The sequence below is a fragment of the Vicugna pacos genome, chromosome 5 (assembly GCF_048564905.1).
Source record: "Vicugna pacos chromosome 5, VicPac4, whole genome shotgun sequence".
NCBI lineage: Eukaryota > Metazoa > Chordata > Mammalia > Artiodactyla > Camelidae > Vicugna > Vicugna pacos.
Genome location: NC_132991.1, coordinates 29,411,585 through 29,432,366, shown reverse-complemented (window position 1 = coordinate 29,432,366; position 20,782 = coordinate 29,411,585). Strand labels below are relative to the sequence as shown.

General features: G+C 41.2%; 1 protein-coding gene across 1 annotated transcript in view; it reads left to right on the top strand.

The window, feature by feature from the left end:
- Positions 1-20,435, top strand: part of CACNB4 (calcium voltage-gated channel auxiliary subunit beta 4) — a 220,768-nt gene extending 200,333 nt beyond the window's left edge. Inside the window, exons 11-14 of the mRNA XM_072962068.1 lie at positions 185-336; positions 2,076-2,171; positions 17,470-17,655; positions 19,860-20,435. Coding sequence (XP_072818169.1) covers positions 185-336; positions 2,076-2,171; positions 17,470-17,655; positions 19,860-20,120 — 695 coding nt within the window. The 3' untranslated portion in view covers positions 20,121-20,435. The remainder of the gene's footprint in view (positions 1-184; positions 337-2,075; positions 2,172-17,469; positions 17,656-19,859) is intronic.
- The last annotated feature ends 347 nt before the right edge of the window (positions 20,436-20,782 follow it).

Below are 20,782 nucleotides of genomic sequence, written 5' to 3'. Positions count from 1 at the left end.
GTTTTATGCCACGCTCAGCCCATCTCTCTTTAGAAAAGACCTTAAGTTAGAAAGGACTATGAAAATTCAACATGTTTTGTTTTGCAACATAGACAAACGTCTGAAAGGGGGTACTGCTTTTTAAATATAGGAACTATTTAATAAAAAATAACCATGACCTATTATTTATTGTTTCTCCTTTTAGCGGAAGTGCAAAGTGAAATTGAAAGAATCTTTGAGTTGGCAAGATCTTTGCAACTGGTTGTTCTTGATGCAGACACCATCAATCACCCAGCACAACTTATAAAGACTTCTTTAGCACCAATTATTGTTCATGTGAAAGTCTCATCTCCAAAGGTAATGAGCTCATTTCTGTCTTAAGAATGAGAAGCTTGTTTCTTTTGAAATTTTCTTTGCTCTGTGCATTTTTGTTAGTGGGCAAGGAGGATGTCATGTTGAGACCCTTTTTGATGAGCACAGTTTTTAATTCACCTATTCTGTACAGGTTCTAGAAATTTTGAGATAGCAAATAAATAGTAGCCTATTCCTCCAAGAAGCTCACTGTCTATTGCAGTTCCCAAACCAGGTGGTTATGCAAGAGTATAGTAGAAACAAAAAACTAAGAAAGGTGAGGAAAAGTCAAGCCTGGCTTTTCAGAGACTTTAGGATCTATCTTGGTAAATTTCTTGGGTAGTATTGATTCTTTTATCACCTATATTCTCTCCTCAGTTGAGAGGGTACATAGTTCAAGGAAGATAGCTGTATTTATCACATATAAAGTCAAACATCACCATATAAAATCTCTTATGGAAACATTATAGATCCTTATATTTGCGCTTAGGTTGGGTTCTTCAAGGAATAGAGGTATTCTGTGATTGAGCACAATGGGATATCTGCTGTGTATCTTTCTGCCAACAGGGGAGATAAAAATAAAAGTGGACAGCCTCATATTGGTCTCTTTAGACTTGGTTGTTATTTAACTTTAAAAAATGATGATGTCCTAAAAAGTTAATATGAAATGGATACCCCTGGGAGGTACTACCTTAACAATCGGTTTCTTTCCAGTGCCTCCAAGAGTGCATTTTCATGCTTCAACGCCAATTTGACTTCCATCCAGAACAGTGGTTTCCTCTCCCAGGTGGAGAATGTGCCCCTCCCAACCCTTCTGACCTCCTCAGCCTTCCATCTCTCCACGCGCTGGTTCTGTGCAGGATGAGCTTGGGAATCCTGACCAAACCAGGGCTTTTGGGAATCATTAGAATGGATTGAAGTTGCCTTGATCACTTGGAGTCTCTTTCACCCAGAACTGAAGGGGATTCAGGCTCCCTTCCCTGCAGTGGAATAGATTTCAACCCCTCTCACCCCTGTCCCTGTCACCATGGCGTCCATAAGTACAGGAATTGGGACTCCTGGGGACATATGTGCTGAGGTAGCATAAAGCCTCATAGATTAGTACTGTTTTGGGGGAAGGGTCCTATTTCAGCTAAAAAAAAAAAAAAGAGCAAAGGGAGTATATGGAAAAATGCAGTTACAGCAGTGCCCAAAAGGCATAGGTGTATCACTGGTTTATATGTAGCAGTACGCCAGTGCAAATGTTTTGCTTAGATTTCTATTATGAAGTCGTTCTGTTCATGTAAGATTAGACTGGAATGCCTTAATAATTATCAATGACAAAAAGGGTCAAATATATAAATGACTGATATTTATCTGACATTGAGATAGTGAACCAAAATAGAACTCAACTGAATTTGGACATAAATGACCTGGTACAGATCAGTTCCTCCACTTTTACGAGCTGGCTTTCTTTGAAATCTCTGGGTAAAATCTAGGGCGAGAACACAAGATCCCAAGACCTCCCATGGAGTGAGAATAGGATGAACATATCAAATCCACTATAACTGAAAGCCAGTGTAAATGGATGATGTCATTACAGAATTTATATATATATATATATATAAATATATATATGACTTGTCACATTATGTTTTCTTTCTTTTAATACTCAGGGCTACACAGACTATGAAAAAAGGTCTTAGTTTATTTGATTTTCTTTCAACTCGTTGAAAGTATCACAGATTCATGTCTTCTTCTATCAGGTTTTACAGCGGTTGATTAAATCTAGAGGAAAGTCCCAAAGTAAACACTTAAATGTTCAACTGGTGGCAGCTGATAAACTTGCACAATGCCCCCCAGTAAGTACAATCATTTTTTTGTCATACTCATTCTTGGCTGGTTAGGAGAGGTTGGTGGTTTTGTTTTGTTTGAACATATATTAACATTATCATTCTTATTCTAGATGGTATGTCGTGGTGATGGTATTTTGTCATAAACCTAGAGGGTTTCTTGGAGCAAACTGCTGCTCTCGTGTTGGCTGCTCAGGCATCCAGGACTGGGTGGCGTCTGCCACGTCACGAGACATGAACTTAGTGTCCAGGGTCCAATGTCCTTACTGCTACCTTGATTGCCCTGCAAACACTCAGCAAACTACTTAACCCAGTCCTGTGGACACTTTTATGAAAAGGAAAGAACCAGTAAAACATACTGATTTGATTTTCCTTTAACTTTTCTGCCAGAAAGTTCCGCTAGGTGTAGAAGATTATGACGCTGAAAGTTAAGAACTTCTTAGCACTAGAAGAGCGCTGTGGTTACAGCAGGTGAAAAGGTCAGGGTTAAGTCAGAGTCATATTATAGCAACTTTTCTTCTAGTGCCGTTGCCAGCAAACAGCTGCTGAGCGGGAAGCCAAGGAAATGGTGAGGAGGTGGGGGCAGGGAGGTGACTGCTGTCATGTGGGTCCGCAGAGGCTGATCACTGTCTACACCTGCTCGGCTGACTTACTGTTTCTGTGCCTGTGTTTCTCTAAAGGAAATAACTGCTTTTCCGACTGATTCGATTCACTAGGTTTTGTCATATGCGTGTGTAAGGACCATTAATGCTCTGTGGAAGCATAAAATCCATTCCAGATATTTAGAGAGGCAACATAGCACAGCTGTTAAAAGTGCAGACTCTGGAGCCAGACTGCCTGGGTTCACATCCTCCACGCATCCACACTAGGGATTACATCCCGAGTTATGTAGTCTTGAGCAAATACCTCCCTCACTGGATTGGTGTAAAGACTGGATGAGTGACTGTGTGGTGAAGCTCTTGGAACAGTGCCCAGCACACAATAAGCACCTAAGTGTTTCTGTTGTAATTACTGGATGTACTTTGCCTATGCCATGCCTATCTGTCAGGTTCTGTAAAGATCTGAGCTGGTCTGGTTCACTGTTGTATCTCAAGTTCCTGTCATAGAAGGTCCATGAGAAATATTGAACGAATGAAAGGATGTACAGGCAGTGCATCCTCTCATTAGATGCTCACAATCAGCCAGACGCTGTGCTAGATCCTCTACATAGATTCTCTCTAATCCTCACAGTCATTTAGTAAGCTGGGTAGTATTATCCCCATCATATAGTTGAGGTAACTGAAGACTGAGATGTTAAAGGATTTTTGTAAGGTCACACAGCAAATTATGATTAGATTTAGATCTATCTGGTTCCAAGCCAATTTCCTCCCCTCACAATCCAAATCACCTCTTCACACACACACCCCTAGTGGTTGCCTACCTGCAGATAATTTGGATAGCTCAGAGTCTGGAGTGCTATCTTAAGAAGTCTAACTGCACATTGCCGACTAATGAAGCCCACTTACACAATGAAATGTATGATTAAAGCACTGAGCAAATGTAGAAGAGTTTATTTCCCAGTCCCTGACTCTGTAATGTGTCCCAATTGAAGGAGGCTAACCTTTATTAAGTAGCTCCCAAAAGCCAGGAACTATGCTATTGTTTCCCATTTTTTAGAGCAGTCTTACAAGGGTAGTTATATCAGTTTGGATCTTCTGGGAAGCAGACACCTGGAATTCGAGGTGCAGACTTATGAGAGGAAGTGCCTATGAGAGGGAAAGGGAAAAGGGACAGAACCGCAGGGAGAGCCTTCAGACCTGATGCACTTCTGACCCTGTGAAAGGAAAGGGGGACAGGAGGAGAAATGGGTGGGAGGAGCTTCAGACTGCCATGCAGCCTGGAGAAAATCTCCAGCATGGAGCTGGGGATCCCCAGAGCAAAGGTTGCCCCCTAGAGAGCCTCGTGTCAGGCAGAAATGTTCGGGCTCTAGTCCCGTGCTGTGTTCAGGCAGTGGCAGGGAGCAGCCTGGAGAGAGCATGGCTTTTCTTGAATGCCACAGTGGATCCTGAGGGCGCAGTGGCGCGAGGCTGCTAATTGCACCGGTCACAGCCAGCTCTCAGTCCAGGGGAAATCTGTGCACACACCTCTGTGACCACCAGAGTAGATAACCCTATCCTTACTTTCTCCAGGAGAAATCTAAGTCCCTGCTAAGAAATGTGTTGGAGGTGACTGAATAAGTGAGCCCCAAGAGTCAGCCCTAGAGCTTTGACTCCAACAAAGCTCTGTCCACTGTACTGCTCCCAGTCTCCACGTCTCCACGTCACCATGTAGTGTAGATGGATCTCTGGTCCCCAGCTTTGCTGTGCAAGAAATAGCTCATTTTCTACTTTGACCCCTAGCCCAGGGGGCAGGCAGGAGGTTTAGCCATGCTTGCAGCTGCCTTTATTCTAACCCAGGACAGAACAAAGACTCCAAGTGGTAAGGGTGGTGTTGTCACGGAAGTTGAGGGAGTGAGGGGAAGAGTTCCAATTCAGACAACCATTAACCAAATCCACGTACTCCTTAAGGATGGATGCCCGGCTGCGTCAGACCTCATCCGTAACAGGGGGTCTTTGGCAAGGCAGGGAGACACATAGCCCCTGCTCTCTGGGGCTTTGGCAAGAGAGCTCCCTTCTCTGTCTGAGGGAAGGGAGGTATCTCCCTTTTATCCCCTCTTGTTGCTATTAAAGGGACTTCCTCTCTGCTTTTGTTGTATCTAAAAGCATCCCCACCTTCTTTTGTTTCCAGAGGCAATTAGCACAAAATGTTTCCAACCAATTTAGGCTTTGGGAACACAAAATTCAGAAGGGGAAATGGAGAGCTGGCAATTTCCTGCCACAGACACCTCCCTCCCTGACCAGACGAGGAAGCACAGATGCTGCCACCTGCTTGAGTGATGGAAAAATAAAGAGGGAAAAGACAAAAAGAAAAAGCACGGGTTAATATCTCAAGTTTCACTGGCCAGGTCTGAGTTCAACGTAGAGACCTGCACTGGGAGGGCAGCACTGGCTCTGTGAGGTCCCAGGCATGGCACTAAGATCTGCTGGAGTTCTGGGAGCAGATCTGGGTGGACTTGAGAGCAGTTAGGCCCGTCTAATCTCATTTGACACAATGATCAGACTCACCCACCAGGGTTAAGGCGTTTCACAAGTCTGCTCAAAGGCACATGTTGACAAGAATGGGAGGGCTTTCCAAGTAAAGAGCTTGTCCCTGCCTTCTGCTAGAGGCAGCAGCGGGGGCGGAGTGGGCTCCATGAGCCGATGTCCGCAGTGTTGTGGAAGGAATCTCCTCTGGTGAAGGTTAAAGGATGTGGTATCTAACATCCCTTCTCAGCTCCAACACTCGGATTCTATCTAGATTTTGGAAGTGATCAGCATAGAGATGTTATTGAAATCATGAGTGTGGTAGAGCCCAGGGAAGAGGAGAGTATAAAAATAAGCAGAAGAGAGGGAGGGTGTAGCTCAGTGGTAGAGTGCATGCCCAGCATGCACAGGGTCTTGGGTTCAGTCCCCAGTACCTCCATTAAAAAATAAAAATAGAGGAGTTCTGGTCAAGATGGCGGAGCTTACCTCTCCTCGTGACTACAACAAAACCGCAACTGAATGCTAAATAACCATCAAAAAAAGACTGGAACCTAGCAAAAATGTCTTCTGCAACTGGAAATGTAAAGAGGGAACCACAGCAGGATGGTAGGAGGGGCGTGTTCACGATATAATTGGGCCCTATACCCCCCAGGTGGGCGACCCACAAGCTGAAGATTTGTTAAGTGGCAGAGGCCCTCCCACAGGAGTGAGAGCTCCAAGCCCCATGTCAGTCTCCCCAGCCCAGGTCCTGGCATTGGGAAGAGAAGGAGACCCCAGGACATCTGGTTCTGAAGGCCAGGAGGGCTTGGCTCTGGGAGTCCCACGGGACTGGGGGAAATGGAGACTCCCTTTGCTTGGGAAGCGTACGCAGAAATTCATGTGCACCAGGTCCAAGGGCAGAGGCAGTGATTTCATAGGAACCTGGGCCAGACCTGACTGCTGGATTTCGAGGGTCTCCTGGGGATGTGGGGGGTGGCTGTGGCTCACCCAGGGGACATAAAAGCTGGTGGAGGACATTCCGGGAGTGTTCATCTACATGAGCTTTCCTGGAGGCTGACAACTTGATTGGATCATAGCACCAAGACCTAGCCCCACCCAGCAGCCTGTAGGGAAGCCTCAGGCCAAACAACATACAGGGTGGGAACACAGCCCCACCTAAGCCACAAAGGCCTCTAGACACAGCCCTACCCACCAGAGGTCCAGGACCTAGCTTCACCCAGCAGTGGGCAGGCATTGGCTCCTCCTGCCAGGAAACCTGCATAAGCCTCTAGTCCAGTCTCATCCACCAGGAGCAGATAGTAGAAATAGGAGAACAATGACCCCAAAGCCTGTGGAAGAAATCCACAAACACATAGAAAGATAGACAATATGAGGCGGCAAAGGAATATCTTCCAGGCCAAGGCACAAGATAAAATCCCAGAAGAAGGAATAAGTGATGAGGAGATAGGAAATTTGTGTGAGAAAGAGTTTAAAGCAATGATGGCCAAGATGTTCAGAGAACTCAAGAGGAGTACAGATGCACAGAGTGAAGTTTTTAGCAAAGAGTTGGAAAATATAAAGAATACCCAAACAGAGTTGAAGAATAAAATCACTGAAATGAACAATACACTAGAAGGAACCAAGAATAGACTAAATGAGGCAGAAGAAGAGATCAGTGAGCTAAAAGACAGATTAGTGGAAATCACTACTTCAGAACAGGAAAAAAAAAAAAGAATACAAAGGAATGAGGATAGTTTAAGAGAACTCTGGGACAACATGAAGCACTCTAATATTCACATTATAGGGGTCCTAGAAAGAGAAGAGAGAGAGAGAGGACCTGAGAAAATTTTTGGAGAGATAATAACTGAAAACGTCCCCAACTTGGGAAAGGAAACAGTCACCCAAGTCCTCGAAGCGCAGAGAGTTCCGCACAGAATCAACCCAAAGAGGAACACACCAAGGCACACAGTCATCAAATGGAGAACAATTAAGGATAAGGAGAAAATATTAAAATTAGCAAGAGAAAAGCAACGAATAACATACAAGGGGACTCCCATCAGGTTATCAGCTGATTTTTTAGCAGAAACTCTACAGGCCAGAAGGGAGGGGCACGATATATTGAAAGTGATGCAAGGGGGAAACTTACAACCAAGAATACTGTATCCAGCAAGACTCTTCATTCAGACTTGATGGAGAAAACAAAAGCTAAAAGATCTCAGCATCACCAAACCAGCTTTACAACAAATGTTAAAGGACCGTCTCTAGTGATCAAAGCAAAAGAAAAGAGAACAAAAAGAAGAGAGAGAGAGAAAAAAAAAGAGACCTACAAAAGATTGCTTTGGCTGTTCGGGGTCTTTCGTGGTTCCTTATAAATTTTGGAATTGTTCTAGTTCTGTGAGGAATGTCTCGAGTATTTTGACAGGGGTTGCATTGGATCTGTGGATTGCTTTGGGTAGTGTGGCCATTTTGATAGTTTTGATTCTTCCAATCCAAGAGCAGATGAAATCTTTCCATTTCTTTGTGTCATTTCAGTTTTCAGAGTATAGGTAACCTCCTTGGTTAAGTTTATTTCTAGGTGTTTTGTTGTTTTTGATGTAATGGAAATGTCTCTGCCAGTTACAAAATTCTGGTTTTTGAAGTGAAAAAAAAAGTGAATGAAGGGCCACAAAGGGCAAAATATCCTTCTTTTTAATGGGTGAGTTGTATTCTACTATATATATATATATTATGTCTAAAATATATATATATATACATATATATATGCTGCATCTCTATTATCTATTCAACTATTGATGTGCACTTAGGATGCTTCCATATCTTGGCAATTATAAATAATGCTGCTGTTAATAGCAGAGTGTATGTATCTTTTTGAGCTCTTATTTTGTGTTTGGCTTTATTCCTTTGATAATTATGTAAGTTTAAAAAGCTAAAACTCTAAACATTCTTAGAAACAATGAACAGTACATATATGTAAATTAAAAAATACATGTGCAGTAAAAAAAAATGATCAAGCCATGAAAGACATAGAAGAAACTTAAAAAGACATATTACTAAGTGAAAGAAGCCAGTCTGAAAAGGCTACAAACTGTACGATTCCAACCAAATGACATTCTGGAAAAGGCACAGCTACAGAAACAATAAAAAGATTGTGATTTCCAGGGGTTTGGGGAGAGGGTGGGAGGGAGGAATGAACAGATGGAGCACAAGGCATTTTTAGGGCAATGAAATTATTCTGTACTATATACTATAGAGATGGCTACATGTCATTGTGTATTTGTCAAAACCCATAGAATGTACAACATCAAGGGTGAACTCTAATGTAAACTATGGACTTTGGTTGATAATAATGTGCCCCTGTTGTTTCATCGATTGTACCAAATATGCCACACTGATGAGGGATGTTGAGGATAGGGGAGTATATATGTGTGGGTGGGGAGGGCTATGTGGGAACTCTGTATTTTCTGCTCAATTCTGCTGTAAACCTGAAACTGCTCTAAAAAAATAAAGTCTATCCAAAAATAAATAAATAAACAAACCTAATTACTTCCCCCCCAAATAAGCAGAAGATATATCAAGTCACGTAATAGCCTTATGGTTTCAAGACATCATTAAAATCAAATATTTCTACAGAATGTCATGTGGGCATGTCTGAGGATGTGATACCCATGGTTAAATCAGGCAAACTCAAATATTTAGTCATCTCAATTCTGTGTAGCTCACTTGCAATCAGATCTCTTGGTGAGAACTGAAATACATTCAGCAAATATTTAAACATTAGGCCTATTATCTTGCTAGGTGCTGGGGAGACAAAGGCACTGTCCTGTCTTCAAGGAGTGCTTAGTCTAAAAAGATTCTAGTTGCTTAAGTCAACTCTTGGCAAACAATTTGTTAGATTATAAATGTCCTTACAGATACTACTTGGTAAATCTTGTTTAGGTAAGGGATTCTCCACAATTGACATTGCAGGTTGGTAAATTTTTTGTTTTAGGCACCAGCCCTGTGCATTGTGGCATGTTTAGCAGTTTCCCTTGCCAGTAACAACCCCCAAGTTGTAGCAACCAAAAATGTCTCCAGACATTGCCAGATGTCCCTTAGGGAAAGACATTACTCCCGGTTGAGAACCACTGGTTTAAATTAATATCTTCACAAGTTTTGGTTAATAATGTTATAAGGAGTCTCAGTAAGTAATTCCTTGAATGTGTTTCAGGTGAATTGAACTTGTTTCTTTTTAATTTGATCTTTTTATAAGAATGAGTTTATTAACATTTATTCCTAATAATAACTAGAGAAAATAACTTGTGTCTTACTAAAATGGATATATTTTAGCTGCTGAGATGGTTGATAATTGAGTAGTTATATGTATAATACAACATGTTACATCTGAAATAGCTGGAGCCAAGAAAAATATGTGCCTACTTAAATACAGATAATACTATGAGCTGCCTTAGGATGTGTCCTCAGGTCAGGAATCTCCAACAGCCTCATATACGGGGAAGGCAGCCTTGCCCTGTCATTATTTCAGCAGGATAAACACTCCCTGGTTTTGTGTAATTGGTCCGAAAACCTGGAATTCTAAACAAGCTGTCTGGATAAGTAAGGTTACCTTGTATTTAGTATTTTGTAGACGCTCTTTACATTATTCAACATGTTCATCTGATATTACTTGAATAGCATTTGTAATGCTAAGGAGGAATTGTGCACTCTATTTTGGCATACATGAAAAAATCTTCGAATTATACATACTAGTAGTAATCTCCAAATGTATCTGTATTTGTCCCTACTTTTACTTCAAGACCATAATTATCTTTGTCATCCAAAGATAGGTGATCACTCCTAGCTCCTCTAGGAGAGTTGGCAACCTGCTTAATTAGCCACTGCATCTCCAATCTGAAAAGTCAGCAAATTACACTGGCGGAGTCTCACATTGCTAAGAAATTAAAGGCAGCAGTCTTTAGAAAGGGAAGTCTAAAAGAGTATTGAAAAAAGTAAACTCTCTGTAGGCGGAAAAATGAACTCAGGGACTGTTGAAGCAAAAAGGGCCCTCAAATACCACCCTATGTATTCTTCCCAGTATGTGACATCAGCAAGTGTTATGGGCAATGCACTCTGATACCACAAATGTTTGAGAAAACACTTAAGTAAACATATGTAGACTGGTTTCTTGACCACAAAGGCCTTAGTATGCTAATGAGCATTTTATATCTCCATTAGGATGGGTAGTGTACAGTGCTTCCCCTGTATTTTGACTATAGAACCATTTTCCACAGAGCATCCTATGGATCTAGTGTTCCATGGAACAATTCTAAGGAAAGACTGATCATTTTACAAATGAGGAACTGAGACCAAGAGAGGTGAACTGGCTTTCCAACAGTCATACGCCTTCGCCAGTCAGCCTAAGATCTCTGTCTTCTTGTCTAGCAAGACTTTAGAGAGTGAATAACAGACAGGTTATTCTGTTTCCTCCTGTAGAGAGAATCATGGGTTCATGGGTAAGGCTTCTTCTAAGAATGGGGTCGGCAAACTTTTTCAGTGAAGGGCGAGATAGTAAATATTTTAGGCTTTGTGGGCCATGTGTTCTTATTCACAAAACTACTCTACTCTGCCTTGGTAGCAGGAAAGCAGCCATACACAGTATGTAAATGAATGCAAATGTTCCAGCCAGACTTTGTTTATTGAAGCAGGGGGCAGTCCCAATGTAGCCAGCTCACCGAAGTTGTCATCTTTGTTCTAGGACAAATTTCTGGTTATCTATTCCTGCACAACAGACTACCCCAAACTAGTGACTTTAAGCAACCAGCACTTGGTGGTATTCAGCTGGTGGCTGACCTGGTTCCTTAGCAGGGATGGCCAGAAACCTTGGCTCAGCCAATTCCTCCCCCTCTCCTCGTGGTCTCAGGGCCTTTCCACATGATCTCTCCAACAGGAAAACAGGTTTCCTACATGGCAGCACCCAGAGCTCCAAGAGCAAGTATTTCAATCCCTTAAACTGGGCTTAGATATTGGCACAACATCACTTCCATAGCATTCTGCTAGTCAGAGGAGTCACAGAGGCTCAGATTCAAGCAGAGGGGACATAAACCCTCCATCTGGATGGATGCAGGGAGTGGTAAAGAACCTGTGGCCATTTTTAATCAGCTACAGATAGAAGGATGAGCTGGGAGGATGGGCTACGGAACAGTTCTACTCTGGAAGAGGGAGGGCTTTCCTTCATTGGGCATTGGGCCTGCTCTGGATTCACAGAAGAAAAGATGGGATGCAGACAGAAAAGGGGCCTGTGAAACTAGGACCCACAAGCTCATTTCATATATGTATTTTTATATGAATTGCCTGAATTTGCATTTGGAATATACATCTGTACACTATAGAATTGGATTTCATTTTGCTTCTACCAGGTATTGGTACCCTTTTCCTTTTCAGAGAAGTTGAAAATAGTACATTTTTTTTTTACATTTTTATTGATTCATAATCATTTTACAGTGTTGTGTCAAATTCCAGTGTTCAGTACAATTTTTCAGTCATACATGGACATATACACACTCATTGTCACATTTTTTTCTCTGTGATTTATCATAACATTTTGTGTATATTTCCCTGTGCTATACAGTGTAATCTTGTGAAAATAGTACATTTTAAGAAGCACAAAGTTCAAATTGCCCCAGTTCTAAAGCAATGAGAGCTACATAATGCATGGTGAGAAGAGCAGATAGGCAGACAATTGAATGTATAAATGAAATGTAATCCTTTAATCCTACTTAATTACAAGCTGACTTGTGTTACCAAAAGCTAACCCTGGCTCTTTGTAATTTTTCTGTGCATGTAAAACGACATTGATCACTGTCTCGGCAAGAGGGGAACACATCTCCTCCAGAGTCTTGCAAACCTCTAACATTACAGTAACCATAGTCCTTCTCTTCTATCTCTTCCATGATTTGTCTTCATTTTCTGTTGCTGAATGGGCTCAGATTTATTCTATTAAACACAGGAACTCTGAAGTGAAAGATCGTGCCGAATGTCCTATCACAGTAGTACTGCTGTCACAGTAGTAATTTTCCACTGCTCTTTTCCAGTAATTTTATTTAAATTATTTAGAATCATGTGGATTCACCCACCTTTCTAAAGTGCCATCCCTACTGGTGCATTCATTATTACAGAGACTCTGGATGTTCGTGGTTTAATTCGTAACATTACTTTTGAAAAAGACACTGATCGATTTCAGATGATTCCTTCATGAAACGAGGCCATATGGGATCTAGTTTCTCTCAGTCCCAAGGGGACTACTCTTGTTGCAGGAATTTCAGCCACCCAACTTGGATATACGGAGTCAGGGATAGTTCTCTCTCTCCAATACTATGGTGTAAAGCATTGGATTAATTTGGACTTAACAAAAACACTGGATGCCTTTTCTGCAGACAGTAACACTGGTAGACATTTTTATACTGTTTAAAGAATAAGAATGGACCTGATGGATGAGTGTGGGGAGGAAAATGTGGTTGGGTTCATGATGAGAGTCACAGATCATTAAAGAAGAGGAACTAGAAGGGATCACAATCACTGTATTCTTTGCCTTCATGTTTTCCCCACCGATCAGTGGCAGGAATTCTGATTGTCTTCCCCTTTGGGCTCATTAGAGTGGAAACTGTGCCTGAGACTAACCGCTAGAGCCCCATGTTATTGGTAGGCTTTCCTTTAGCCTCGTAAGTCCTCGTACATCTTTCAGAATCCCTTTAACTTAGACTTTCCTATCACTAGTTGACCAGTAAGTTGAGTACTCAGGAATTCAAAAGCTTTAATAATATAAAGAATGCAATTCTGATATGAAAGAAGCATTGGCTGGTCATTGTATAATTAGCATTGTGTATTTGCCATTTAGCCATTTTATTTTATTGAATGGTACTTGCCAGTCATTTTTTTTTGATGGTGGCACATTCAGGATCTCTTTATTCTGTTAACAAAGAAGTAAAAGTATGCCCAACCCGATTCTCTTTTTTCCGCTTAGAAATGAGAAAGATGAACTACATAAGGTTTTATCTCTGCACAATGAATAAATGTAAAATAATGCATATACCATGGGAGAGTTTGTATATATTTAATCTCCTGGCTAGCTAATACTCAGTAATGCACCAACTTAAAAAAAAAGTTAAGATTAAACTGCTAAATTAATTTCTAAGTTTTATCAACTTTTTATTAAAATTTTTCAATAGCAAAAAAAAAACTAACTGAAAAAAGGAGGGGAGGGTAAAGCTCAGTGGTAGAGTACATGCTTAGCATGCATGAGGTCCTGGGTTCAGTCCCCAGTACCTCCATTTAACCAAACAAACAAACAAACAAACTTAATTACCCCCCCCAAAACTAATCAAAAAATTTTTCTAAATGTTCAATAGCCAATTCTAGATAAAACATATTAGAAATCATGTTTGTTTTAATGAAATTCTCCTTCTATGCTAGAAAGTACGTATTTCACAGTCATAAAGAAAGACTTGCCCACTTCCTCTCTCTATCTTCCCTCCCAAAAGACTGTAAAAGAAGTAAATGGGACCCATTCCAATTGTCAATGTAGGAACTGAAAAGTGCTCCATCTTTCTAAAAACCAGGGTGACCAAACACTCCCATTCTCCCCAGTTATCCAGATTTTGGCACGCATAGTCCCAAGTACCCAGAACCACTCTGGTTGGTTGCTCTGATTCAAGTGCCTTCCTTTGGAAAGTTTGTGATATTCTACAAATCAAGAAACAGAGAGGTCTTTAAATAGTTAAAATTTTTTAAAAAGCTATTGCAGATTTTCTTCATTACCATTTTATTCAGCTTCAATCTTTCCCTTTCTTCTCTGTCATTTTCATTCTCTGCACCACGGGATAAGCTAGACGCATGTTTTTCACTCTTGTTATTTCTAACACTTTAGTTTTACATTCTCCTGCAAGAGCTTATCCAGAAAGGGGACCTACAGTGCCTGGCTTTCTGGTGGTTTGTTTTGACTCCTCGGTTCACTACTTATTTACTTTGGCAGCCATATTATTTCTGCCCACCTCGGCTGAAGAAAATATCGCACCGCAGAATGTCAGAGGCGTGTGCTGTGTTTGGTGCTTTGGAAACAGCTCAGTGTTACCTTTACCTCCGGCTGTCCCAAGGGCATGGTATCTTTGAGTGGGTAACTGCTCACTGCCTGTGACTGTCCCATTACCCACACCATCTTCTGCTGATTAGATAGCTCTTTGGATCTCATATCCCAAGCTGTAGACCTCATGAATTGCACAGTAAGGAGCTAACTGGGCTTGAACCTTTAAATCTATGAAAAATTGGCAAAGCTGGCTTGCATAATTCATCGGCTTGCTTTTCTTTGAATTTCTTTTTGTATAATTAAAAGAAATTATTTTTCCTCCCTATCCTCACTTTCTAACACTCTGGTCTAATCAGCGGTGTTATTTCCTAAACAGTTGAGAAGAAAAATTGTCACAGATATCTAGGCTGTTAGATTCTTCTTACTTGGAAATAAGCCACATATGTCAGTATTCATTCAGAAGCTGAAATTTGCTTTGCTCTGTGCTTTTGAAAGCCTAAAAGCAATTTCAAATCATCTTCCATCATATAGCTGTCTTTTTTGCAACACAGAAGCATAGTTTTCTAGAAATGATTGGGGCTTTAGCAAACAGCCATGTGCTGATATATACAAATTCTATTCATTGACAAAAAGAAGTACTTTATTAACATTACTTGTAATCAAGTATATGTTTGTGCCTGCAGCCGTGACAATGTGACATTTGGAACAGCCATGTACATAGAAATCTCATTCAAATAACATTTTGCAATGGGGGCTGCCTACCTGGTTTTGTCCTCTCTGGGCTTTACAGTCCTGGCTGTGATAGCCAGAACTCTCACTCCAAGTTCCCCCGGAGGGTTCATTAACTTGGGGCTTCACGAAAGCAAGAAAATGACTTGTTGAGACTATACATTGTTGAGATCCCACAGTATAGAGTGAGACCCATGTGACTGAATAACATAGTTAACATAAATAGCATTATGTAAACAGCAGACTCCAGATCAAATAGAGCCTAGGGTTTATGAACGAGTTTAGCCTGGAGTGACAGAGTGGTCCTTTGTTACCCAGTTTCCTCTTTCTTCTTTCAGTGTCCTCTGTCTGAGTTCTGTGCGCACTTTGGGATGGGGCTGTTCTTGTTCTGCTCATGTTAGCACTGCAATGTTAACTTGAGAAATCAGAGAATACAATGTTTGTATCAGAGCACTAGGGACAGTTCTCAGATTCTATGTTTATAACCATCAGTGGTTTACATTGATGGGGGCAGGGGCTTTTGATTGCCAGAGACAGACACTCCCTTGATTTGCGTTAGTGGAAGAGAGGATTTTATTGTAAGGATATATGTAGGAACTAGCTGTTTTCCCATTCTCTCCTGGACCATGTGGTCTCTTTGCTTCTCTTTTTCTGTTTCATTCTCTTCCCTCTACAGATAGAATTGTTTGACTTACTCATAATTTCCCCTCACTCCTAAGTTCAACTTTCACATGTCTCTCTGGGCCTCCTTCTAAATCCAGAACTTTAAGCTGCAGCTCTGAATGTTAACTGGTTCAGTCTCTGTTGTTCTGAATTCAAGTGCCGGTGTGACATAGAGTATTATGGATTGTAATACTCATCTCTCCCACCGGACTGCATGCTTCTTGAGCATAGGGATCATGTCTGTTTTCTTTGCCACAGTATACCTGCAACGCCTAGCGCCGAACAGATACCAAGTAAATATTTTATGAATGAATAAAATATGCAAAAACCCATCTGAAATCTATGAATAAATGTTCCTGTGGGGGAAAGGTTTCCCCATGAGTGGAACTGGCTGAGTCTTCTCAAGCACCAGTCGGTTTAGACTGAAACCATCTTATTCTTTTCCTAGTTCCTAAACATTTCTCACTGCTTCAGGGACTTGCAAACTGCTTCGCAAATTAGGGTCAAAATGTTCAGTAAAGATCGATGTAATGAAAACATTCAAAAAGTAAACGTTGGGAGAGAGATGGTTTCCATGGTGATTCCTGCTTCAGGGAGCCCTCACACTGATGAGAGTGAGTCAGCTGACCCTCCACCGACTCGGAGTCATCTAGTTGCTATAAACCTACGATCCACCTGCAGCATCAGTGCTGATGGCGGTAACCCTGTATTTGATTCATTAGTGGAAGCTCCTTATTTTGGTAAAGTGAGCTTGTAAGAGCAGGTGGGTGGCAGCAGAAGTGGTGCAAGAGGGAAGATGTGGATTCAGCTGCTGAAAGTCGGGGGTGTGCTTTCACTTACCTGTGAAATGGCTTTTCTCTTTATGAGGTGCCACAGTCTTCTGACTGTCCCTCCAGGGAATCTGTGTCCCAGGTATATTATTCTGTCTGTGTTCCCGACCACACTGCATTGACAGAGGGGCCACTCTGCTCCTTTGGGGCAAAAGAACAACTCCTGATTATAGGATAGGTGTTGGAGAAGGTTCTTACTGACAGAAACATGGACACCAGATACTTCTTGTGTGAACCCTCCATCCCCACCTCCCACCACAACTGCTATCAAATACTCCTAGTCCTTGTTCTTTTTTAACCATTTCACACGATGATCTCCTGGTAGCAGAAATCCCTATAATTTGGTTTTCTACTACTAATCCTAAACTTTCTGTATTGTTTTATCATGAGACAGATAACATCATTTTCACAAACATTCTAAAAATTACGTAAGTAAATGTTATTTCCTCTAACACAGTTACTTTGGGAAATGAAATATTTATTCCAATGATACAGTCATTGCCCAAAACATTTTTGGAACTTCTCTTTCAGTGCCATTAACTTGCTTCTCTCATATTCTGAAGTAAGTATAATTCAGAACTTTTATATAGTATATAAAAGGGTGTATTCAGTAAGTGTTATTCCATAGGAATATATGGGTAAAGATATGAATACATATATATTTTCACTATATTCTGCTTAGGACACTTTCACGTGTACCTCATCTTTCTTTTCTAAAAATCCAAATATTTAATGAGCTTTCCCATTTTTATGTCAGTGTCCAGATTTGTACATGGTTAACTGTGCAGCTCTTCACTTGACTTTAACTTTAGGAACTGCCATACAGCCCCTCAAATTTAATATTTGCTACTAGAAATTAGAAACGATATTATCTGCATGAAGTGGAATTTTAGGTTTCATTGCCTAAAACGTAATGTATGAATGACATGGGTTTTTCTTGTCATCTGCAGGAAATGTTTGATGTTATCTTGGATGAAAATCAGCTGGAGGATGCGTGTGAGCATCTGGGGGAGTACCTGGAGGCGTACTGGCGTGCCACCCACACGACCAGCAGCACCCCCATGACCCCGCTGCTTGGAAGGAACCTGGGCTCCACAGCACTCTCACCGTACCCCACAGCGATTTCTGGGTTACAGGTAGCGTCACTTTTCACTCATGCTTTTACAACCTTACATGTATGATTCTATAGGAAACTCAACTGAGATGGAGACTGGGATTGTCCTTAATCTGAAGACAGAATCATGTGCATTACTAAAAATCTGAAGTATTACCTAATCGTGATCTGCCCTAGACGAGGTGACCCAGGGAGTGGCCTTTTCCTTAGAACTTTGCTCTCTGTTAGTTTATAATGGCTTTTACTTAGATAAATCAATCCCTCCTATGTTTAAACCCTGCTAAGAAATTTACTACCTACCATGCAATTGTCTGTTACCGCTCACATCACTTCTTTAGGATTACACAACGGTGGCACTGTCAGGCGCGTGGCCAGCTGCGTAAGACAGGTGGGACAGATGACCCTCCGGCTGCCTTACCTCATCCCGCCCCACAGGCCGCTGGGCCGGCCCCCTAGCTTTCCCAAACAGAATGTGCGCATGAGTCGAGTCACCCTGTTTGGAAACTGTGTTCGGATACCTGAGTTTTCAGGGCTGGGTGGGGGCCCACCTTGGTCAGCGGCTACTTCAGGTGTGATCTAGAGAAGCTGAGGTGAGTGCAGGAGGCTGAGGCCCTCTCTCCTGCTGTGCTAGTACTGCCCTCAGAGCTGGATGTGGGGAGCCAGAGGCACTACGATACCACGTGAATCTCGCCTTCCTCCATCAATTATAATTACCATTTACCAAGCAGCTGCTGGAATGTGGCCAAATCCCCAGCTGACTGAGTAATGCATAGTCAGTCGAGCCCTCTTGCATCGCGCCTAGTTTTGTATTGAGTGATAATGATAGTCATGATTGTAAATCATGTCGCGTTCGCTCTGCAATAAATGGCACTGTGAAATGTGATTATAATTATATTACTCTTTCACAAAATTGCATCTTGGTGAGTAAAAAACTGCCATATAAGTGAATGACTTTTGAGTCTGGAATTGAACTTGCTATTGTAATACGCAATACACATGTGGTCACCAGGACTCACCTGGCTTCACTGGCTGCGTGCTGATCTGAGTGTGGCTTTTCCACTGACTAGTTCGGGCTGGCTCCAAATTGTACACTGTAGAATGAGAAATGGATTCAGCAATACGCTTCTGTAATGTAGGTGGGAATGAAATGTTCCAATCCGTTTATGAAAATAACACTCTTGACTTACCGCCTCTAAGACATCCACCTCGAGTTGTTCTCCCCGTGTCACTTGAGTTAATGTGGTACCCTTTATCCTGCGGCCTAATTCTCTTGGTAACCATGGGCACTTAGTTGTTAGACTCCTGGTGGGAGTTAAAGACTCAAGCTATGGCTGTTGACTGAATTTCCTGCTGCGTGAAGGGGAGTGTCCTTGAGAGGAAATGTATCTGGGTCTGTGGTGTCTTCAGGATCCTGTTTCTGAACTGCGGAGACCTACCTAAGCAGACACATCTGTGACACGTGTTTTCCCATCATTTGAAGAAAAAAGTTGATAGCGTTTCCTGAGTGCTCAGCTAAGTGTCTGAAGATACTAATTTCAATTAATGGTTATAGGGGAATTTCTATCTGAAGATTATTTTTGCAGCACATTTCAGTTGAGGAGGCAAGAATTGGAAATGTATCAATTGGCTGGCTCCATAATTACCGTGTACTTCTTTGGAGAGAACTTTGCTGAGTCTTACATTTATGTAGGATGCAGAAACACATTATTTTATGGGCAGCACAAATCATCATTTCATTATAATATTTTTAAAAGGTATAAGGAACATTCAGCTAGATAAAGATGAAGCGTGTGACTTTAGGAGGAGAAAGATTTTATCGGTTCAAGAGAGGAATAAAATAACAGATGCTCTTCTGAACTTTAACTTGTTTCCCAGTGGTAAAATAATCCTCATTTTTGCAATAGAAGTGGAATTATTAAGCCCTCCTAAATACACTAAGTTCCATTCAGCAGTTAACTCTTAATTCTATATGTTTAATAAGAAGCATAATTATGCAGCATTATGTAATTAAATTCATAAACTGTCAGCACTTTGGCATCTTTGCATGTTGTATCCCAAATACATGAGACCAGATATTTCGAGCAGACTGTTTGTGTATCAAACTGTTTTATTAAGTCGGATGTAAAGCATCTTATGGTACAGAGTCTACATGTTGTGCGTACATGTACATGTTCTAGTTAAAGGAAGCTGATATGATTTAACCAGTGAACCATCTGATATTTTTAGAGTCAGCGTATGAGGCACAGCAACCACTCCACAGAGAACTCTCCAATTGAAAGACGAAGTCTAATGACCTCTGATGAAAATTACCACAATGAAAGGGCTCGGAAGAGTAGGAACCGCTTGTCTTCCAGTTCCCAGCATAGCCGAGATCATTACCCTCTTGTGGAAGAAGATTACCCTGACTCCTACCAGGACACTTACAAACCTCACAGGAACCGAGGATCGCCTGGGGGATATAGCCATGACTCTCGACATAGGCTTTGAGTCTAAAGAAACAAACAAAAATTCATCTGTTGATAATTTGCCATAGCACTGCTAGGATACAACCAGTCATCTTAACTTGGCAAGTACAGCACAGTATTCACTGTGCTTATGGGCTGCTGTCATTGATGCCAAAAAGGGGCAAAAAAAAAAAAATGTACATTATGCCCTTAAGTCTAGATGGATATTAGATGCCCAATCATATAGATATTTTTAAGTGCAACATTTACATAACAGTACCTTTTGTTTTCTTCATTAGATTTAGACACATCAATTTGTAATTTAGGGTACTTATCAAGGCACATATAAAATAATTTCCCGTGCTGGAAATTCCAAATGACCAGTTCCAGTTGGAACCAATTTATAAACCAATTCCTGTTGGAATTTGGGCAATCGACTAGAAAGTCTACTTGAGCATGTTGCAATCAACTAAAAAATCAGAAAAAAAAAAAGAAACCAATTAATAAGAAAATCAAAATACCAACAGAAGCCAAAACCAGCTATGATATTTATTTGCTGGAAGTTAAATTTACACTTAAAGTTGGAATGTATGAACATTTTAATATATGTTAACGTTGCCACAATGGCTTTTCAAACTTACCAAATGTATTGATAGTGCCAAAAAAATCTCAAATTAATGCAGAAATTATACCGTCTCCTCAGAT